This window comes from Chrysemys picta, chromosome 1, assembly GCF_011386835.1.
Source record: "Chrysemys picta bellii isolate R12L10 chromosome 1, ASM1138683v2, whole genome shotgun sequence".
Classification (NCBI taxonomy): Eukaryota; Metazoa; Chordata; order Testudines; family Emydidae; genus Chrysemys; species Chrysemys picta.
The window spans coordinates 315,679,798-315,701,621 of record NC_088791.1 but is presented as its reverse complement, the minus strand read 5'-3'; the positions used below and the strand labels follow the sequence as shown (position 1 = coordinate 315,701,621).

The following is a 21,824-nucleotide window of genomic DNA, read 5'->3' as shown; positions in this document are numbered from 1 at the left end:
TTGGGGCGGCAAAACCGCTGGAGCCGGCCCTGGCCTCATCCCAGGAGCTACTGGTACCCAGCTCTATGGACACCATCCCAGCAACAGCAGAATCAACCAAGTTGGCCATATTGGAGCTTGTGGCCCCAATATTCACCTTCAGAACCATCTCACTCAACCTGGGAGGAATCCCCCAGTCCCGTCCTTTGTCGAGTAGACTATTGGAACCAAGGCTGTATGATGCACTGGTCAGCCCGCCTCTGACAGTACCGATGGATCCAGAGAGGTTCCCCTCATTGTCCCCAGATAGGGCTGTATTATCGACACCCTCCTCTCATGTAGACAACTATGATAATTTCAAGAGCTGCTCGACAGATTCGCTAATGCTCTTCAAAGATCTCGTTGGAGGAGGTTCAGGACAGTTTCTTGCATGCATTGGTATCAGCCAGAGTGGCCCTCCCAACTTCCGCCGTTCTTCAGCCTGCATGCACCGTGTGGCATACCCCAGCCAGGAGTGCCTTCACCCCAAAGGGGGCGGAAGAGAGATTCTATGCTCTCCCAAGGAATCTGAGTTTCTGTTATCCCATCCTCTGCCTAATTTGCTGGTGATCCAGGTTGCTATGGAGTGGGTCAAGCAACAGCATCCAGGCTCCACCCCTTTGACTAGGAGGGAAAGAGGTTAGACCTTATGGGTAGAAAGGTCCTTTCCTCGGCCAGTCTCCAGTTCCGTATCTCAAACTACCTAGCTCTGATGGCCAAATATGACTTTTTGAACTATGGGCAGATAGTTTATCTTCAATATCTGCCATCTCAGCAGGATCTTGCCTGCTTCCAAGTTATTTTGGAGGTGGGCAAGTTGGTCTCTAGGACCATACTTCAGCAGATGCTGAATTCTGATTCTGCAGACGTCCTCAGGTACAATGACACCTGGAATAGTCATGAGGAGAAAATCCTAGTTACATTCCTCAGGCTTCCCTAGCAAGGTACAGAGCACAATTGAAGACCTCCCTTTTGATGAATCACACCTTTTCAACTAGAAGACACATGATTGCTTACTCTGACAGACTCTAGAGCCACCCTCCAATCCCTAGACAAATATATGCCTGTGCCAACACAAATTTTATGAACTGCTGCCTATACAATGCTCTAGACCTCCCCAGTTCTACATCCTGCGAGCCTTCACAGAAGTTCCCAAAGGTCTACAGATTTTGTCCACCTGGTCCTTCAGTGAAGCCCTCCGTGCAGCACACCCAATCTTTGCATAGGTGATATTTCTGAGTACATCTAGAGAGCCGTCAATTGCTTTGCACTCCAGTGCTCTTGCCAACCACCCCGTTTGGGAGCCATCTCAAACTCTTTCTACCAGCATGGAGCATGATAATGGACAAATAGGTCCTGGATATCATTCGACACGGCTGTACGATTGAGTTTGACACTACCTTGTCCATGTTTCTGCCCCAAAGCCCATTTCAGGGATCACTCTCATTACAGTATTCTTACCATAGAAGTGGACATCCTCCTGCAGAGAAGAGCAGTGGAACAGGTCGCTGAAGCCTTTCAGGGCACAGGGTTCTATTCCAAATATTTCCTGGTGCAAAAGAAGAAAGGAGGATGGAGACCAGCCTTGGATTTCAAACACCGTACCTGTTCTGTTCATAAAACAAAGTTCTGCATGGTCACGCTTGTGGCCATCATTCTGTCACTAGAAAAATGCATGTGGTTTATAGCTTTTGATATGCAGGATGCCTACTTTCACGTCAACATCCACTCGATCTACAGATGGTACATGGTGGATCTGACACTTCCAATACAGGCTTCTCCTGTTTCAACTTACCAGTGCTCCACTAGTCTTCACAAAAGTTTTCACCATGGTAGCAGCTCACCTCTGACAGCAAAGAGTCCTTGTCTTCCTTTACCTAGACAATTGGTTGCTGGTGGCACAGTCCAGAAAGGAAGCTAGGTTATCAAAGTCCCAACTCCTTCTACTTCTCTCCATCTTTTGGGTGACTTTGCACCCTACACAGCCCCTGGAGTTCATTGGAGGACACATTGACACGACCTCTGCACGTGTTTATTTGTTAAATGACAGGTTCCAGAGCTACTGTATCTGATTACTTCAGTGAAATCCAACCCTGTGGTCTCGGGCAGAACTTGCCTTTCCCTCCTCAGCCATATGGCAGCAGGCACTTATGTCACAGCATTTGCTTGCCTGCACTCCTGCAACTATGACTGCAAGGACCCTACTCCCCCATGCACCAACCCATTTGCCAGAGTTTATGGTACTTTTTATTTTCCTCAATAGGATTTAATTTCCACATTTTAAAAGATGCCTTTTTGCCTCTCTGTCAGGACTGAGATCCCCACTTTGAACTTTAGGGTACAAATGTAGGGGCCTGCGTGAAAAACTTCTAAGCTTAACTACCAGCTCAGCTCTGGTTCGGCTGCCACCATCAATGGATTCCCTCCCTGGGAAGCCTTGAAAAACCCTCACCAAATCCCTGGTGAAAACAAATCCAAAACCCCTTGGATCTTAAAACAAGGAGAAATTAACCATTCCCCTCCTTCCTCCCACCAACTCCTGGTGAATCAGTTCCAACCCCCCCCTGGGATCTACAACAGGGAGAAATTAACCATCCCCCCTCCTTCCTCCCACCAACTCCTGGTGAATCAAGATACAAAACCCCTTTGGATCTAAAACAAGGAAAAATCAATCAGGTTCTTAAAAAGAAGGTTTTTAATTAAAGAAAAAGGTAAAAATCATCTCTGTAAAATCAGTATGGAAATAACCTTACAGGGTAATCAAACTTAAAGAGCTCAGAGGACTCCCCTCTAGTCTCAGGTTCAAAGTACAGCAAACAAAGATAAACACTCTAGTAAAAGGTACATTTACAAGTTGAGAAAAACAAAGGAAAATTAACACGCCTTGCCTGGCTATTTACTTACAAGTTTGAAATAGGAGAGGCTTGTTTAGAAAGATGTGGAGAACCTGGATTGATGTCTGGTCCCTCTCATTCCCGGAGAACGAACACCGTCCCAAAACAAAGAACACAAACAAAAGCCTTCCCCCCCCCCCAAGATTTGAAAGTATCTTGTCCCCTTATTGGTCCTTTAGGTCAGATGCCAGCCAGGTTACCTGAGCTTCTTATCCCTTTACAGGGAAAAGGATTTTGGAGTCTCTGGCCAGGAGGGATTTATAGTACTGTACACAGGACAGCTATTACCCTTCCCTTTATAGTTATGACACGCCCCCCAAATCACAGATAGTGTTGGATGTTCGGTTCCACACTGGCTGTGATTTCTTCCTGGAGTTTTAGGAGAAAACAGAGTTAATAAGACACATGTACCTTTAGACATACGACTGATTATATAAAAACTAACAATATGTTTCATTCCAAAAACAATTGTTAACCAGTTAACTCTGGGAAACTTTCCCGGGAGAGTGCATCAGCCACTTTGTTAGAAGCTCCCGAAATGTGTTGTATTTCAAAATCAAAATCTTGGAGAGCTAAACTCCACCGAAGAAGTTTTTTGTTATTTCCCTTGGCGATATGAAGCCACTGTAGCGCAGCATGGTCTGTTTGTAGTTGGAAACGCCGTCCCCAAACATATGGGCGTAGCTTTTCCAGCGCGTACACAATGGCATAGCATTCCTTTTCGCTGATTGACCAATGGCTTTCCCTCTCAGACAGTTTCTTACTGAGAAATACGACAGGATGGAATTCTTGATCTGGTCCTTCCTGCATTAAAACTGCTCCCACGCCTCGCTCGGACGCATCTGTGGTTACTTGGAACGGTTTGTCAAAGTCTGGGGCCCTTAGCACAGGGTCAGACATGAGTGTTGCCTTAAGCTGGTTAAAGACCTTTTGACACTCACTAGTCCACTGAACTGCATTTGGCTGTTTCTTTTTGGTTAGGTCTGTCAGCGGGGCGGCGATTTGGCTGTAGTGGGGTACAAATCGCCTATAATATCCAGCCGAGCCTAAGAAGGATTGGACCTGTTTCTTAGACTTTGGAACCGGCCACTTTTGGATAGCATCCACTTTGGCCTGTAGGGGATTTATAGTTCCTTGACCCACCTGGTGCCCCAGGTAAGTCACTCTGTTTTGGCCTATTTCACACTTTTTAGCCTTAACAGTTAGTCCTGCCTGCTGGATGCGCTCGAAAACTTTTTCCAGGTGCTCCATGTGCTCTGCCCATGAATCAGAAAAAATGGCCACATCATCGAGGTAGGCAACTGCAGATTCTCCCAATCCCGCTAGGAGACCATCTACAAGTCTTTGGAAGGTGGCGGGTGCATTTCGCAACCCGAAAGGGAGTACATTGAATTCATACACCCCTGCCTGGGTGACGAAGGCTGACCTTTCCTTAGCGGGTTCATCTAGTGGTACTTGCCAGTACCCCTTGGTTAAGTCTAAAGTAGAGATGAATTGGGCATGTCCCAATTTCTCCAATAGCTCATCTGTGCGTGGCATTGGATAGTTGTCAGGACGAGTTACAGCATTTAGCTTACGGTAGTCCACGCAAAAGCGTATTTCCCCATCTGGTTTGGGAACTAGAACCACTGGAGATGCCCATGCACTCTTAGAGGGGCGGATTATACCCATCTGTAGCATGTCCTGGATCTCCCTTTGTATAGCAGTTTTGGCATGAGGTGACTCCCGGTAGGGTGGGGTTCTAATAGGGTGAGCATTACCTGTGTCAATGGAGTGGTATGCCCGTTCGGTCCATCCTGGAGTGGCTGAGAAAATTGGTGCAAAGCTTGTGCACAGCTCCTTGATCTGCTGTCGCTGCAGACGTCCAAGGGTCATGGAGAGGTTCACCTCTTCCACGCCACCATCCTTTTTTCCTTCGTAGTAGACACCTTCAGGCCACTCCGCGTCATCTGTTTCCTGGGCTGTAAACTGGCAAACGTTTAATTCTCTGGAATAAAAGGGCTTAAGAGAATTAACATGGTATACCTTAGGCTTTATGTTGGAGGTGGGGGAGGCTATGAGATAGTTAACAGCTCCTAGGCGCTCCTGGACCGTGAATGGTCCTTCCTACGACGCTTCCATTTTATGGGCCTGGATTGCCTTTAAGACCATGACTTGGTCTCCTACTTTGAAGGACCGTTCTCTGGAATGTTTATCATACCAGGCCTTTTGCTCTTCCTGAGCATCCTTTAGGTTTTCTTTAACAAGGGCCAAAGAATGTCGGAGGGTGTTTTGTAGGTTGCTTACAAAGTCTAGAATGTTTGTTCCTGGAGAAGGCGTAAACCCCTCCCATTGCTGCTTCACCAACTGTAATGGCCCCTTAACCTCACGGCCATACACAAGTTCAAATGGTGAAAACCCTAAACTGGGATGTGGTACAGCCCTGTAGGCAAAAAGCAACTGCTGCAACACGGGGTCCCAATCATTGGAGTGTTCATTTACAAATTTACGTATCATGGCCCCCAAAGTTCCATTAAACCTCTCCACCAGGCCATTGGTTTCATGGTGGTAAGGGGTGGCAACCAAGTGATTCACCCCATGAGCTTCCCACAGGTTTTCCATGGTTCCTGCCAGGAAGTTAGTTCCCGAATCTGTAAGGATCTCGGAGGGCCAACCTACCCTGGCAAAAATGTCTGTTAATGCCTGGCACACACTTTTAGCTCTGGTGTTGCTTAAGGGTACTGCTTCCGGCCATCGGGTAGCAAAATCCATGAAAGTCAGTACGTACTGCTTTCCTCTGGGTGTCTTCTTTGGGAAAGGACCCAGAATATCCACAGCTACGCGCTGAAATGGGACCTCAATTATGGGTAGTGGCTGGAGAGGGGCTTTAACCTGGTCTTGGGGTTTTCCCACTCGTTGGCACACCTCACAAGACCGGACATAATTAGCAACGTCCTTGCCCATTCCCTCCCAGTGGAAGGACTTCCCCAACCGGTCTTTGGTTCTGTTCACCCCAGAATGGCCACTGGGATGATCATGGGCTAAGCTCAAGAGCTTTACCCGATACTTAGTGGGAACTACCAACTGCCTTTGAGGATGCCAGTCTTCCTGGTGCCCACCAGAAAGAGTCTCCTTGTATAAAAGTCCTTGTTCTACAACAAACCGGGATCGGTTAGAAGAGCTGAGAGGCGGTGGGGTGCTCCGCGCCGCCGCCCAAGCTTTTTGAAGGCTGTCATCTGCTTCCTGCTCGGCCTGGAACTGTTCCCTTGATGCTGGAGACATCAGTTCCTCCTTGGACTGTGGACTGGGGCTTAGTCCCTCTGGAAGTGATGCAGGTGCTGGGGCTGTTTCCATTGACTGTGAACCGCTGTCCGCTGGTGCACTATGCGGTAACTCAGGCTCTGGCTGAGCCTCTTGGGTAGGGCTATCTGCTGCTTCTGCCAGTTCAGGCTCGCTGGTGCCCTCTGGCATTGGAGTTGTAGACGGGTTTGCAAGCGCTGGACTCAGGGCTGGCAATGGTTCTGGTGCTGGTTGCGTTGCCAGTTCCGGTTCTGGGACTGGCTTTGGCTGGGTCTCTGGGATTGGATCCACTACGGCTGTTGCAGTCGTTGGCAGAGGATCCAGTTCCACCACCTTTGTCTGGGTCTCCGGTAACACAGACGGGGCCCTGGTGGACGGCTCAGGAACAGGGATGGGGGTGAAAGCTTGCTTAGCCTGGCTGCGGGTGACTATTCCCACCCTCTTGGCTACCTTCACATGGTTGGCCAAATCTTCCCCCAGCAGCATGGGAATGGGATAATTGTCATAGACTGCAAAAGTCCACATTCCTGACCAGCCCTTGTACTGGACATGCAACGTGGCTGTAGGCAAGGTTACAGATTGTGACACGAAGGGTTGAATTGTCACTGTAGCCTCTGGGTTGATGAGTTTGGGGTCCACTAGGGATTGGTGGATAGTTGACACTTGAGCCCCAGTGTCCCTCCAAGCGGTAACCTTCCTTCCGCCCACTCTCAAGGTTTCCCTTCGCTCCGAGGGTATGAGAGAGGCATCTGGGTTTGGGGATCTTTGGTGTGATTGGGGTGTAATGAACTGTAATCGGTTGGGGTTCTTGGGGCAGTGAGCCTTTATATGTCCCAGTCCATTACATTTAAAACATCGCCCTGCTAAGGTATCACCGGGACGAGGTTGGTTGGTGGAGACTGGTGTGGTGGGGTGAGAAGGCGTCTGGGGTTTCCCTTGGGATGTGGGTGGGGCCTTGGGTTGTCCCCGGTGGTAAGGTTTTGTTTCGGCTTGCCCCTTCTGATATTCGCTCCAACTGCTACTAGTTTTTTTCTTTTCTGCCACCTCCACCCATTGGGCTCCAATCTCCCCCGCCTCAGTTACAGTTTTGGGCTTCCTATCTAGGATGTACCTTTCTATTTCCTCAGGAACACCCTCTAAAAACTGCTCCATTTTTACTAGGGAAAGCAGATCTTCCAGAGATTTAACATTTGCTCCTGATACCCAGGCATCACAATTTTTGTCAAGGTGGTAGGCATGACGGGTAAATGACACATCCGGTTTCCACTTTAGGGCTCTGAACCGCCGACGGGCATGCTCGGGTGTTAGCCCCATTCTGAGTCTGGCCTTGTTTTTTAAAAAGTTCATAACTGTTCATGTGTTCCTTAGGCATTTCAGCCGCCACCTCTGCTAAGGGTCCACTGAGCTGCGGCCTCAGCTCTACCATGTACTGGTCTGCAGTGATGCTGTATCCAAGGCAGGCCCTTTCAAAATTTTCTAAGAAGGCCTCAGTATCATCGCCTGCCTTGTAGATGGGGAATTTTCTGGGATGGGAAGTGGTACCTGGAGGGGGGTTGTTAGCATTGGCTGGTGCATCCTGCTTAGCCTTTGCTACTTCCAGTTCATGCTTCCTTTCTTTTTCTCTCTCCTCCATCTCTTTTTCTTTCAGCTCCATCTCTTTTTCTTTCATCTTCATCTCTTTTTCTTTCAGCTCCATCTCTCTCTTGTGGGCCTCCTCTTTGGCTTTTTCTTCTCTTTCTCTCTGCTCTGTCTCGAGTTTTGTTAATTGAAGCAGTCTCTGATGTTTTCTTTCATTTTCTTCTGCTTCTAGTTTGGCCAGTTCTATTTTGTTAGCTACTTCTTTGGTAGTCATTTTCCTGTTTTCTTGTGCTGGGTAACCCCCTTTGCAGTTGACAAACTGGGAAGCTCTCAGCTCTGGCTGCTGCAGAGTTAACAGTAACTTTCTAACTAGCTACTCCCGAGGATGTAAAAAGAAAAAAAAAAAAACAATTCAGCTTGTAAATACCTTTTACCAGTCATTTGCTAATTGAACCCTTCTCTTAACAAAGGACCTGTAAAAAAAACTTAACACCTCTGCCTTCAGGCAAGGAGAGATAAGATATGCATCTATCTACTTCCAGCTCCGCTTTCCAAGCAGCTAGAAGGAAAAAAAAATCTCACTGGCTTTTGGGTTTAAAATGATCCCACCGCTATTCACCATGTCAGGACTGAGATCCCCACTTTGAACTTTAGGGTACAAATGTAGGGGCCTGCGTGAAAAACTTCTAAGCTTAACTACCAGCTTAGCTCTGGTTCGGCTGCCACCATCAATGGATTCCCTCCCTGGGAAGCCTTGAAAAATCCTCACCAAATCCCTGGTGAAAACAAATCCAAAACCCCTTGGATCTTAAAACAAGGAGAAATTAACCATTCCCCTCCTTCCTCCCACCAACTCCTGGTGAATCAAGATACAAAACCCCTTTGGATCTAAAACAAGGAAAAATCAATCAGGTTCTTAAAAAGAAGGTTTTTAATTAAAGAAAAAGGTAAAAATCATCTCTGTAAAATCAGTATGGAAATAACCTTACAGGGTAATCAAACTTAAAGAGCTCAGAGGACTCCCCTCTAGTCTCAGGTTCAAAGTACAGCAAACAAAGATAAACACTCTAGTAAAAGGTACATTTACAAGTTGAGAAAAACAAAGGAAAACTAACACGCCTTGCCTGGCTATTTACTTACAAGTTTGAAATAGGAGAGGCTTGTTTAGAAAGATGTGGAGAACCTGGATTGATGTCTGGTCCCTCTCATTCCCGGACGAACACCATCCCAAAACAAAGAACACAAACAAAAGCCTTCCCCCCCCCCCCCCCCCCCCCCCAAGATTTGAAAGTATCTTGTCCCCTTATTGGTCCTTTAGGTCAGATGCCAGCCAGGTTACCTGAGCTTCTTAACCCTTTACAGGGAAAAGGATTTTGGAGTCTCTGGCCAGGAGGGATTTATAGTACTGTACACAGGACAGCTATTACCCTTCCCTTTATAGTTATGACACTCTCACTGCTTCTTTTACTTTGTTTAGCCATGGTGGCATTTTTTTCTTTGGTTCTCTTACTATGTTTTTTAATTTGAGGTATACATTTAAGTTGAGCCTCTATTATGGTGTCTTTAAAAGGTTTCCATGCAGCTTGCAGGAATTTCACTTTTGACACTGTACCTTTTTATTTCTGTTTAACTAATTTCCTCATTTTTGTGTAGTTCCCTTTTCTGAAATTAAATCATACTGTGGTAGGCTGCTGTGGTGTTTTTCCCACCACAGGGATGTTAAATTTAATTATATTATTGTCACTATTACCAAGAAATTCAGATCATGTGCTCCACTTAGGACTAAATCAAGAATTGCCTCTCCTTTTGTGACTAGCTGCTCCAAGAAGCAGTCATAAACTTTATCTCTGCATCGTGTCTTGAGGTGACATGTACCCAGTCAATATGGAGATAATTGAAATCTCCCATTATTATTATAGTGGAAGATGGGAAGTGAATTTGAACAAAATGACAGTTCATGGTCATTGAAATTCTCAAGAAAAGAGACTATATAAATATCATGGGATTGAGACTAATATGTTGGGCTCTCAACTCTTTTCTACTTCACATCTACAGCAATATAGTGCAAATTATCACAGAAAATGTGATAGCAATGTAGTAAGTCAGCAAATGGGGAGGGAAAGCTCATTCTTCCCAGTTATGCAAGGTGGCAGTTATGCTGTGGGATTGGTGTATCCAGCACATTTATCTCTTAGTTCTACAGCTAGTAGGCTAGGACAGCAGCCTGGCAGATCAGCTGAGCAGAGATGTAATGGAACTGCATGAGTGGTCATTAAACAAATCTACGATAGACAAGATCTTTACCTTGTGGGGTTAAGATTTGCTCACAGCAATACAAAATGCAAAGTGTCATGTCATGTGTTCTTTTCAGGAGCCGAGAGAAAGTCTATCCATATCAGACATCTTTCTCCTGTTTAGGGTAGAAGTTCTGCTCTGTGCCTTCCTTTTCACCAGAGGAGAATAAAGATAGGAAGAGACAGAGCCAAAATAATTTTTATTGTCCCAGCATGGGCCAAAACAGCAGTGATTGTTAGCCTTTCTGACTTAAACGCTTCCCTCATGTTGAGCTGATGTCTACCGAGACCCTCTTAACATGCAGACCTCACTTCATGAGGTATAAGACTCTAATGGACCTTGAGAAATCTTGTCCATTACAAGTGTAGTAAATATTGATTAACTAGAAAACAGTCAACTAGAAGGTACTACGATCTCAAATGGACCAGTTTTGTGAAGTGGATGAGTGAGAAACTTACAAATCCACCCATAGCACCAGTTCAATCTATTTTTGAATATGTACTTGAGTTAAAGCTTTCATGACTTTCCCTCGCCTCCTTTGAAAGTTCACGTAGTAGCTGTCCACCATGCATTGATAGATAATAAACCAGTCTTTACACATGATACAGTAAACAAATTAACAACGGGACTTGCTGAAATGTAGCCACCAATAAAGAATCCAGTACTGTCATGAGAGCTCAGTTTAGTCCTTACTCAGCTTATGAAGCCTGCCTTTGAGCCTATAGCAGTGTTCTGTTTCCCCTATCTGAGTAGCTTTCATCATAGCCATAACATTGGCTAGATGAATGAACTACATGCCCTCGTGGCTGATCTTTCATCCATTGTCTTTCACAAAAATAAGGTGATATTTTGCCCTAACCCTAGTTTCCTTCTCATGTGGTATCTTTCACCTTAATCAAACAATTTGCCAATATTTTTCTCTAGGTCTCATGCTTATATAGGTGAGCGAAAGCTACATACTTTGGATGCTAAAAGTGCTCTGCCTTACTATCTTAACAGAACCAAGGAATTTAGGATTTCTAGTCTCTGTTTCATATGCAGACAACCATAAGAGACTCACTGTCTCTTCATAGACATTATCTAGATGGGTTGGATAGTGCATAGAGAAAAGCTATAAGCTAGCATCTGTTCTACTCTTGCTGGAGTACGCCTTAGACATATTCCAGTTGTAGAGAGATCTGTAGGGCTGCTACTTGGAGTTCTGTATGTATTTACAAAACACTACTCCCTAGATCTAGCATCTAGGTTGGATGCTCAGTTTGGTAGTGTTGCCTGATCTATTGATTGTATATTGATTATGTTACTGATTTAATTTCCACAATTAGCACTCTGAAATTCGATAGATTCTTGTACCAGGCCAGTATTACCGAATTACTATTCAGTTGGGAGCCCTGATGTGCATGGTTGTATCATTCACACTTAGGAAATCGTACTATATTTATAATAGTTTTATTAATATAGTTAGCAAATTCTTACACTCTAGCCCCACAAAGTAGGTAGAGATTATACAGAAAGAGCTGAGCATCCATATGCTTCCACCATCCCTTGCAAAACAACCTGAAATCCTAGGATGCATCAGGGTATGTATTTCCAGTAGAGAGAGTGAGGTGTTATTGCCATTATATGAGGCACTGGTGAAACCTCATCTGGAATACTATGCACATTTCTGGTCTCCCATGTTTAAGAAAGATGAATTCAAACTGGAACAGGTGCAGAGAAGGGGTACTGGGATGAGCAGAGGAATGGAAAACCTACCAAGGAGCTTGGCTTGATTAGCCAAACCAAACGAAAGCTGAGCGGAGATACGATTGCTCTCTACAAGTACATCACAGGGATAAATACCAGGGAGGGAGAAGGAGTTTTTTTAAGTTCAGTGACAATGTGGACACAACAAATGGATATAAACTGGCCATCAACAAGTTGAGGCTTGAAATTAGATGAAGGTTTCTGACCACCAGAGGAACAAAGTTTGGGAATAGCCTCCAAAGGGGAGCAGTGGGGGCAAAAAACTTAAAGTTGTTCCAAGACTGAGCTTGATAAGTTTTATGGAGGGGATGGTATGATGAGATTGCCTACAATGGCTTGTGGCCCATCTGTGACTGCTAATAGCAAAACTCCCCAGTGGCCAGAGATGGGGCACTAGATGGGCAGGGCTCTGAGTTACTACAGAGAATGCTTTCCCAGGTGTCTGGCTGGTGGGCTTGCTGACATGCTCAGGGTTCAAGTGATCACTATATTTGAGGTCAAGAAGGAATTTTTCCTCAGGTCAGATTGGCAGAGACCATGGGGGGGTTTCGCCTTCTTCTGCAGCATGGTGCACAGGTCAGTTGCTGTTTTAAACTAGAATAAATGGTGGATTCCCTGTAACTTTGTCTTTAAATTGTGATTTGAGGACTTTAGTAACCCAGCCAGAGGTTATGGGTCTATTACAGGAGGGGGTGAGTGAGGTTTTGTGGCCTGTGATGTGCAGGAGGTCAAACTAGATCAGTGGTTCTCAAACTTTTTTGGCTCAGGACCCATTTGTAACTGTTTGTGGCCTGTCGCGACCCAGTAAATAGTCTCGGGGTGGAGTCCCTAGGTGGTTTTGGTTAGGTCCTACCTCCCGGGGGGTGGGAGGAGGGTGTCCTGCCCAGCACTCACCCCACATTGGTGGCTCCTGCAGCTCCTGTGCTGTAGAGTTGGCTAGTCTTGGCTCTCAGCTCAGGGTATTGCAACCACTGGGGTTGTAGTGCTGCTCCAGTTTGCCCTCCCCCCAGCTGCACCAAATTTGTGAGAGTGGTGTTGTGACCTAGCTCATGCAGTGCCACTCATTCAAATTTGGCCTAACCAGACTCCCATCTTCATGATGGCTGGGCCAAAGCTGAGTGGTGCTGGGACTCCAGAGATCACAGTGCCTGGAGCCGGGTAGGCGAGCCCAGCCAGCCCTGTGAGACAGAACTCACAGGAGCTGCCGTGTGACCCTTTGAAACATTCTGGTGACCCAATTTTGGGTTCTGACTAGAGTGACCAGATGTCCTGATTTTATAGGGACAGTGGCGATATTCAGAGCTTCGTCTTATACAGGTGCCTATTACCCTCCGCCCCCATCCCGATTTTTCAAACTTGCTATCTGGTGTCACTAGTCCTGACTCACGGGTTGAGAAACCCTGGACTAGATGATCATGATGGTCCCTTCTGGCCTCAAAGTCTGAGTTATCTTATTCATCACCATCATCATCTTGGCATCTCCCAGGGACTTCATCTCACCCTCCCAAAGCACACAGACTGGGATACAACTTTTATAATGTGTGATGCTGAGGCCACTATGCCTAGTGCATGTTCAGTAGGGGGTTCTCCCCTTATTTGTATTTCCTCACCCTACTAATGCTGGGATGCTCTTCTCCCATAGTTTATTCATCCTTTTACCTCAAGCTTATTAGCGTATGCATCAATGACCATGGCATTCTTGTGGTCAGAGATCTGCTGACTTCCCGAACTAAAAATATTCCAAGCTGCTATAAATAGCAACTTGTAGTTACCTACCAGCAGTTTAGTCTTTGTGGCAGTCTGTGTTGTGCTAACTTATGATCTTTTAAGATCACTTTTGGTTATACTTACAATAAGGCTTTTTGGGGCTTATGCCTTAATTAGTTTAGCTAAGATTTTTTTTACAGGCCTTGAGACTTGTAGGCTCATTGCATTATTGCCTTAACTCAGCGGTTCTCAAACTTGGGGCACACGGAAACGTGTCAAGGGAGGCGCGAGCTGTGTGCTTTTTAAGAGCTTCAACTGTCAGCCCTGGGCGGCTTGGATTCATGCAACAGGGCTGTGTACACCTGGGAGTCAGGGAAAGGGGCTAAAGGGAACAGCAAGAGTCCCAGCCTGCCCTGGGCAGACAGTGGAAGCCCCAGCCATGTGGGGCACTGCATGGCTGTCTTAGCAACTGTGACATGTCAGACGTACATGTAACCCTTCTGCCAGGTGAAGCCGGCAGCAACCAGGGCCGGGTTCAATATCTAGGGGTTTCTTTTCAACAATACAACACAGAACTGGCTTCAGTCTCCACCCAGTAACCTGGGAAAATTACATACCACCGCTGGGCGCCTCTGAGAGGTAACACTTCCCCTTTTGCAAGCACAGAGTATGAGTGTAGAAAAGAAACTTTTAATGAAAGGAGGGAAGTCACGCAAAATCCATTAGGGAAAATGCCACAAGCAGGATTCATAAACATAAAACTGAGCAGAACACCCACCCCAGAGTGTGTGGGGCAGAGTCTTCTGCCTCATGTTTTTGAGTTCTACAACCAAAAGTCCCTTTGCTGTGCTCCCCTCTACTCCCTCACCATACGCCATTCACAGTGGTTGTCCTTGGTCAGTGAGGACCCAGGGTTCAGAGGTGCATCTGTGTGAGTTTACCTCCCACCCAGGGAAGAAGGCACCCTGCTTGCTCCTTCATCTGAGCACTTGCTCTGGCTGGCCACCCCGCCAGCCACCGTTCCTCTCCACTGGCTGCCCTGCAGCCTTGGTTCCTGGCTGCCCCGCCACCTGTGGTTCCTGGCCGCCTTGCCAGTCTGCTGTCCCTTGTTGCCTGGCTACCCTGCCAGCCAACTGCTTGCCACTTTCGCCAGCCGCCCGTCAATTACCTTCTGCTGCTACCTGCCACTCTGCTGTGACCTCTGTAGGTCAGTCTCTTAGTGAACTGTTCCTGCAGTGCATCCCATGATTAATTATGCAGAGTCCATCTCAAAGAACTCCCGTTACAAGTAAGTAGCCTTCACTTGCTATAAGGTAAGTAACCATTCCTTTCTAAATTCATTTAATTTTTTTCCAGTTACTGTGTGTCTTTTTTTTAAAAGCATGGATTCTATTTAAAAAAAACATGAATTAGAGGACAGAAAATAAAACTCGATAGTATAATACAAATTGTTTTACAGCCCTGATCGCGTATGTGCTAAATTTTGGATTAAATAGCGTGCTTTTTCCTTCTTACAGAAATGCCTTGCCTGGCAGAATACAATGATGGCTTGTGGTATAGAGCAAAACTACTCTCGATTAAAGAATTTGACCCTGTTAATATTTTGGTTGAATTTGTTGACTATGGATCATCTGAAAAATTACCAACAAGCAGGTAAGTGCATAATTCAGTTTTTTAAACTTAAATTTATCAAAATCTAATATATATTTTTTTTTAAAGTAGAAGTACAGATGCAAGCTAAAACTGTTCCTGTCTGCCTTAGGTACTTATATGGCCAGACCCCATTCCTTAGTATCCGAGCACCTCCCTTCCAATGCCCCTGTGAGGTAGGGCAGTACTACTGTCCCCATTTTATAGATGGGAAACTAATGCTCAGAGAGGCTTTATGACTTGCCTGATGTTACACAGGAAGTCAGTGGCAGAGCCAGGACTTGGACCCTGGTCTCCCAAATCCTAGGCTAGTTCCCTAATCATTGAACTATCCCTCATTAACATATTTTAGTTCTAGGTAGTGATTAACTATTGCATTGTTGTCTTGCATGTTTTTAGACAAGGATTTTCATTTTGATTTAGATTACGTCAGATTCCTTCTCACCTTATGCAATATCCTGTTCAAGCAGTAAAAGTTCTGTTGGCTGGATTTAAACCTCCTTTATATGATACAGAAAAAAAGAGAATTCCATATTGCCCTGAATGGAGCATGCAAGCATTATGGGCCATGATGGATTGTCTTCAAGGCAAAAAGCTCTATGCTTCCACAGTGGTAAGTTTTTCCTTTTAGTTCCTGCCAAACATGAGTTATCTTGGTTTTTAACATTTTCAATGAAATGTCTGAACCTTATACAAGATTTATTGTGAATCTTGTTCTTTGGTTTAAAAAAAATAGACTCAAAAACATTTTTTCAGAAGCATCACAACATTAAAGGCGGAGGATCAAGTGCATAGGAATTTTCTTCACTGTATTACAGACAGCCCACTTCCCAAGCCCTCCTGCCTGCATGATTTTAACCTCCTTTATTACTCTTCCACTAGAAACTATCATTCTTGCTTTTATGCTTCACATTTCCATTTGGGTTAGCTGTGTCCAGTGCCCAAAATAAACAATAAGTCTATAAGTACTAAAAATGTACTGCCTCCTTCCATCCCTCCCCCACTTCTCCTTGCCTTTCTGCTGTGCCCTAACATTCCTCCTTGTTCTCCTGTTAAGGTACCCAGATATTCAAAGTGAAAATGTGACACACTTATCACAGGGGATTGTAGGGGTCACTTTGATGGGAAGGTCAAGGAAGTGCATAATAAAAATCTAGGTTTTTGGGGGGTGTTTGAGCTGCCTCTCCGTCAGTCATTTTATTCTCTGTCCCTATCCATTGGATAGCCACTGACACATGCAAACTCATGCAGCCCTCCCACATGTTACTTTCAATCTTTTTCCCTCCTGTCTGCCTCCTCCAACTGCCCCCTTTTCTTTGTTTCTTCCATTTACCTTCAACACGCTCTGAATTCTGGCTACTCTATTTATTGAAAACTTGTATGCCTTGTGGATCTGAGTTTGGGATGTTTGTAAACTGTTAACATTGTCATTAACCAATTTTCTGAAATATAAAGATAATGGAATATTTGTATAAAACCGCCTCAAGTTACTTCAGTATTTTTAATGTCAAGTGGTTTAAAAAAAAAAAGTTCTTACTGAGTAGTTTGGCTACAGGTTGCATTAATCACTGAAGGAACCTTACTACTATCAGTTAACAATTTTATGTGGGAATATGCTATTTAACATAAAACAACAAATTTTAATTTCCGAATGGCCATTTGTGTTCTACAGTCGTTATCCTCAGTTTAGTATTTACCTAAAAAATTCCCTTCCAAAACATTGCAACTTTCATCATATATGCAAAGTGAAAACTTACACTGACTTTAAAAAAAAAACTTGTAATAGAGATCAGGCTTAGTTCACGCAGTACTGTAATATTCTTCACTATTTTATGTTCATTCTCAAATTAACAGATCAGATAACTAAGGGTTTTTTCCTTTTTTGTTTAATTCCTATCATCAAATTTTAAGTTTAGCATCATTGCCATTTTTTTTCTACGTAATGGAATTAAACTAATGATTCACTTATTTTTGCAACTGTCTTTTCTACCCCAGCCCTCTTGTTTATCTCATCCACCTGGTGTGTCTTGTCTTTTAGACTATAAGTTGTTTGGGACAGGGACTGCCCTTTTCCATATATACAGTACCGAGCCCAATAGAGCTTCAGCCTGGTTGGCCTCTAGACATTACTGCACTATAGATGTAGAAGAATAATTGCAGCATTCAGTCAACTCTTACTACTTGAAACAGATCTTTCTGTACTACTGAAAATTTCTGATTTCCAGACTCAGTCTCCAGAGAACACTGTGTTTTTGTATGAAGATGAACGATGCTTAGTTCACATGAAGCTGGTAGAAATGGGATTAGCAGACTTAGATCAGTGACATATGTAAGTACAGTAAACTTGAAGTGTCACTTTAGGCACTTACAAAAAGTAAGATTTTTAAAATCTAATATTTATTAGGCCATGGGCTCAATTGTTGTTTTTTTAAATAATCATCTGACCAGAACTAGCGTTTTTTATACCTTTTGAGTGTTAATGTAATGTAAATGACAAATAGTTATTTTATAATAAATATGTAAACAAAATGCATATAATATAGAAAAAAATCCACTGCAGGACAACTGTATATTCTTGTGATCAGATGCTAGCTACACAGTCTGTACTGCCTGCTTTCACACAGTCAAAAGCAGCTCTTGGTTTTTTTGAGGAGCAAATCCTTGTCTGTTTGCTTAAACCTGACCTGAAGTCTAGGGTCTAGTTTGAGAGCCAACAAGGACTGGAACAAGCAATTAAGTTCAACCAGCGTACAGAGGGAAGGAGAGACTTTTATAGCCTGCTTGTAATCCAGATAATCACTGAAGAAAAAGGTGAAATTGGAACTGACTGGCAATATTACAGTATTCTCTATACAAACAGTAGTGACAGGTTGCATCTGCAAGAACCAAGCTGCGTCCTCCACTAGAACCTCTTCAACTCCCATATTCTGGGCAGACTTTTTTCCCCCATAGCTAGTAAGCTACTTTTTCTGTTAAACATTGATAGATAAAACATTCATTTCAAAATCTTGTTACATGATATGCCTTGGTGCATGGTGGCATATTTTCTATTACAGTCTTTCTTTGCTTGTTAGTTTGCTTGACTGGTTAATTATGGTGACTAAACCAGTCATTCTTGTCTTTATAGTCTTATATATTGTAATATGTTGTCCTATGATTACTTTTATAGTAATTAGTGAAAGCAGAGGGAATCTACACCAGTGCACAATGTATTAATGAGGCAGTATGGACTGTTCTTTCTGTACCTGCTAGTAGTTTAGACTCCTTAGTTAAGGAGTCTACCAGATAAGGAGGAAGTAGCTGTTTTATTATCTAAATTTGACACTAGTTTTTGTGTTTCCAGGTATACTATATAGAGAGCTTTTAATGAAGACTACAGTATCCGAAGAGGAAAGGTGGTTTTTGTTTTTTAATTTTGTTCTGGCATGTTAATTTGCCTCATCTTGTTCTTTCTACATACAGTAATTGTGTGGAATGCCTGAAATACTCAGGTGTGTTTTTTTGTTCAGAGCTGTTTTCATAAATATGGAAGAAGAAGAATGTTAAAATAAATATTTGTTTTGTTTATCTTGCATCTGAAAAAATGCTTTTGTTTAATTTGTGGATGCTTTTCCTTCATTCTTGTCCAAGGCAGTAAGTTGTGGGTTACTTTGTTTATATCAACTGAGGAGTGTGGGTTTCAAAGCTCCAAAGCGAAATGACAGGTCCAGCATCAAGGACAGGATTGCAGTTTGGGGATCTTGACATTTTCATTTTATTACTCTGTCTGTACATGAGGCAGAACATAAAGATTGAGGCACACATGAACGATCCACACTACTGCTTCCTGCCGTGAAGTAGTACAGAGCCTGATTCCTGTTCTGACAATCTTGGGATAGGAAAAATGGTACTCCCTTTATGGATTTGTCACACAAGGATGGGAGGCAATGAGATGGATAAGCTCAATTGTCTTATCAAAGAACTGCCTTCTAGCTCCTTATCAAATGAGAGGGGAACATAAAGGAACAAAATGATAGTGACCTAAGAGTGTTTGAAGTAATTAATGTTAGCACATTATGTCTCATATATAAAATGGCTTATTTATGGCTCTCAAGATTGCTCACTTAGTTCTAACATAGTAGTCTCGAGGGTTACCATAGTCCTCCTTCAGAGCAACGTCTCCCAAAGTTGTTCAGCTTTTCTGGGCATATTTTTCATTGTCTTACAGCATGATTCAGAATTTTAATGACTTAGTAACCACCTGGAAATATCTAGCATTTATAAGCTGTTCTCTGTTCTTAGTAGCTACTGTAGCAAGCTTTTCATTTCTCCTTATAGAACATGCTGTCATCATACCAGTATTTTGGGTGTTTAGTAAAGACTTATCTATGGGCCATGTGTATTGAAGAGCTTAAATGCACGCTCCAATTCCTCTCTCAGCAGACAGGAGTAAAGAGGAATTGGGCTAGATCTACACAGGAATTTAGGCACCTAAGTCCAACAGTTAAGTGCCCAGATGATCCTCAGAACTCCACTCAGCTGCTGCCTAAGCCTTGTAGGGGCCTAAATTCCCACGAATGAGCTTGTTCAAAACCACTTAAGTTCTGATCCAGCCGAGCTGCTTGACCCCCTAGCTCATGCCTAAGACCCAGCAAAATTCACAAACTAGATTCACAAACTTTCCCAATTTTCAGGTGCAGGGCTGCATCCAGTGATTCAGCACATTAACCAGATCGCACTTCCCACAAAAGAGAGCTGGGGGGGGGGCGGGGGGTGAGAGAGAGAGAGAGAGAATACCCAAGAATGATTAGGGCACTCTACTGGGAGGTGGGAGACCTGTTTTCAAATTCCCAACATGCTTGATTTAGAGCAGGAACTTGACCTCCCACATCCCAGTCGAGTGCCCTAACCCCCACCCCCACCCCTCTCAGGCTATGGGATATTCACAGATGGGTCCTTGTCTGTCCCCTGTGGAAGCTGTTCCACTTTGTATAAATATTAATTGGGCCAGAGAGAAAGAGACTATAGCTGGTGGTTAGGGCAGTCATGTGGGATATGGGAGACCCAAGTGCATGTCCCTGCTCCAAATCAAGCAGGGAGGGGGGGGGGAACCTTGAAACAGGTCCCCTATCTCTGAACTGAGTGCCTAACTGCTATAGCTAGAAGGGGATGGGAGGGTGTCTACTTTTTGAGAAAGGCATGTGTATCAGGTTAGCCTCAACTCCAAGAAGAGGTTCTCTGCTTGGGGATTCACAGCTGTGATAGGCACCTGACTCCCTTGAAGCGGGGAGCTTCAAGCAGCTCCCCACTCAGCATGCTGGCTTCTGTGAATCCCATTCTTAAGTGCCTAACTCACCCCATGCATTGTATGAGGAGCCTGGACACTTGCATTGGGGCTGAGGATTCCATTGGACAACAGGGCACCTAAAAGTTCGGTGTCATAACACTGGGCACCCAAATCCCTTTCTGGATTTAGCTCTTCTGCCTCTGCTTTTACAATGTCCCTTCTGGTGTACTTTGTCTATTTTGTTAATGTAGCATAGTGAATTACGTCTTATTTCTTTTTCTCCCTTGTTTGCCCATTTTAAAATGCTTATTTTAATGCCACCTTATTTTGAAGGAAAACTCTGCTTAACTAGTTATTTTGGTGGACTTCAAGCAGATCCTTCATTATTCTTAGAACACTGTTCAATTACAGACTCCGGGTAAGTTTGATTGTTCCATTTAATACATTCTTTTAAATACTAGCGCCTGAATCTCTTGAGTCTTATTCTTTGAAGTGTCCAATTTGAATGTGCCATAAACTTTCCAGTGCCTACTGTATAGGCCTTGCTACCTGATTATAACCACCCGTTCCAACTGCTTGAGTCTGTTTTTGCTAAACTGCCATTTTCTCACGTCGTAATTACTGATATCATAGTTCGTTGGGCTTTCTTTTAAGAAAGAAAGGTATAATGTAGTGAAAACTTAGTGTCTTGCTTGATAACATTTTCATGGTGGTGAAGTGGCCCAGCACCCATGGAACAATTGCTATATGATGGGCAGAATTCATAGTGTTCGATCTAGTTACCTCAGTATTTTTTTTTTTTTACTGTCATCTGACTCTATTTCTAAAATTTAACATTTTCCAATGTCGAGTAGCTCCTAGCAAAATCTTAACTCTTTCAAGGTGGTAGAGGGAACTGCTACTGTTTATCCAGCTTTGAGCAGGGGGTTGGACAAATGACCTCCTGAAGTCCCTTCCAACCCTGATATTCTATGATACTTGGTCCTGCTAGAGAAGGCAGGGGACTGGACTCAATGACCTTCAAGGTCTCTTCAAGTTCTATGAGATAGGTATATCTCCATATATTATTATTATAACCGACTCCAGTACTGAGGTGTCCATATTGCAGAAGAAATCCTGTTTGGACATAGCTCCCACTCCCAGAGCAACTACCGCAGCAGCACCATCTGACACAATGTGTCACCGCAAGACACACAGGGCTACTATCCGTGCTCCAGTACCAGTATCTCACCACAGTACCATGACAGCCTCTATCTCACCGGGCAGCACTGACCCAAACTTCATTTGAAAGCTATCAGAATCCCCCACCTCCTTCCAGGTTCCTTTTGTGAGAGGATCTTATTATCTCTGATGAACCTGAGTCACTAGGGAAGATCTACCTCCCCAGTACC

The 21,824-nt window shown here is 44.1% G+C and overlaps 1 protein-coding gene across 4 annotated transcripts in view; it reads left to right on the top strand.

Annotated features, from left to right (window-relative positions):
* Positions 1-18,751, top strand: part of RNF17 (ring finger protein 17) — a 238,012-nt gene extending 219,261 nt beyond the window's left edge. For all 4 annotated transcript variants that reach the window (XM_042855146.2, XM_042855142.2, XM_008169321.4 and 1 more), the window contains 4 exons: positions 15,035-15,170; positions 15,591-15,780; positions 17,393-17,496; positions 18,511-18,751. In XM_042855146.2, coding sequence (XP_042711080.2) covers positions 15,035-15,170; positions 15,591-15,780; positions 17,393-17,491 — 425 coding nt within the window. In that variant the 3' untranslated portion in view covers positions 17,492-17,496; positions 18,511-18,751. The remainder of the gene's footprint in view (positions 1-15,034; positions 15,171-15,590; positions 15,781-17,392; positions 17,497-18,510) is intronic.
* The last annotated feature ends 3,073 nt before the right edge of the window (positions 18,752-21,824 follow it).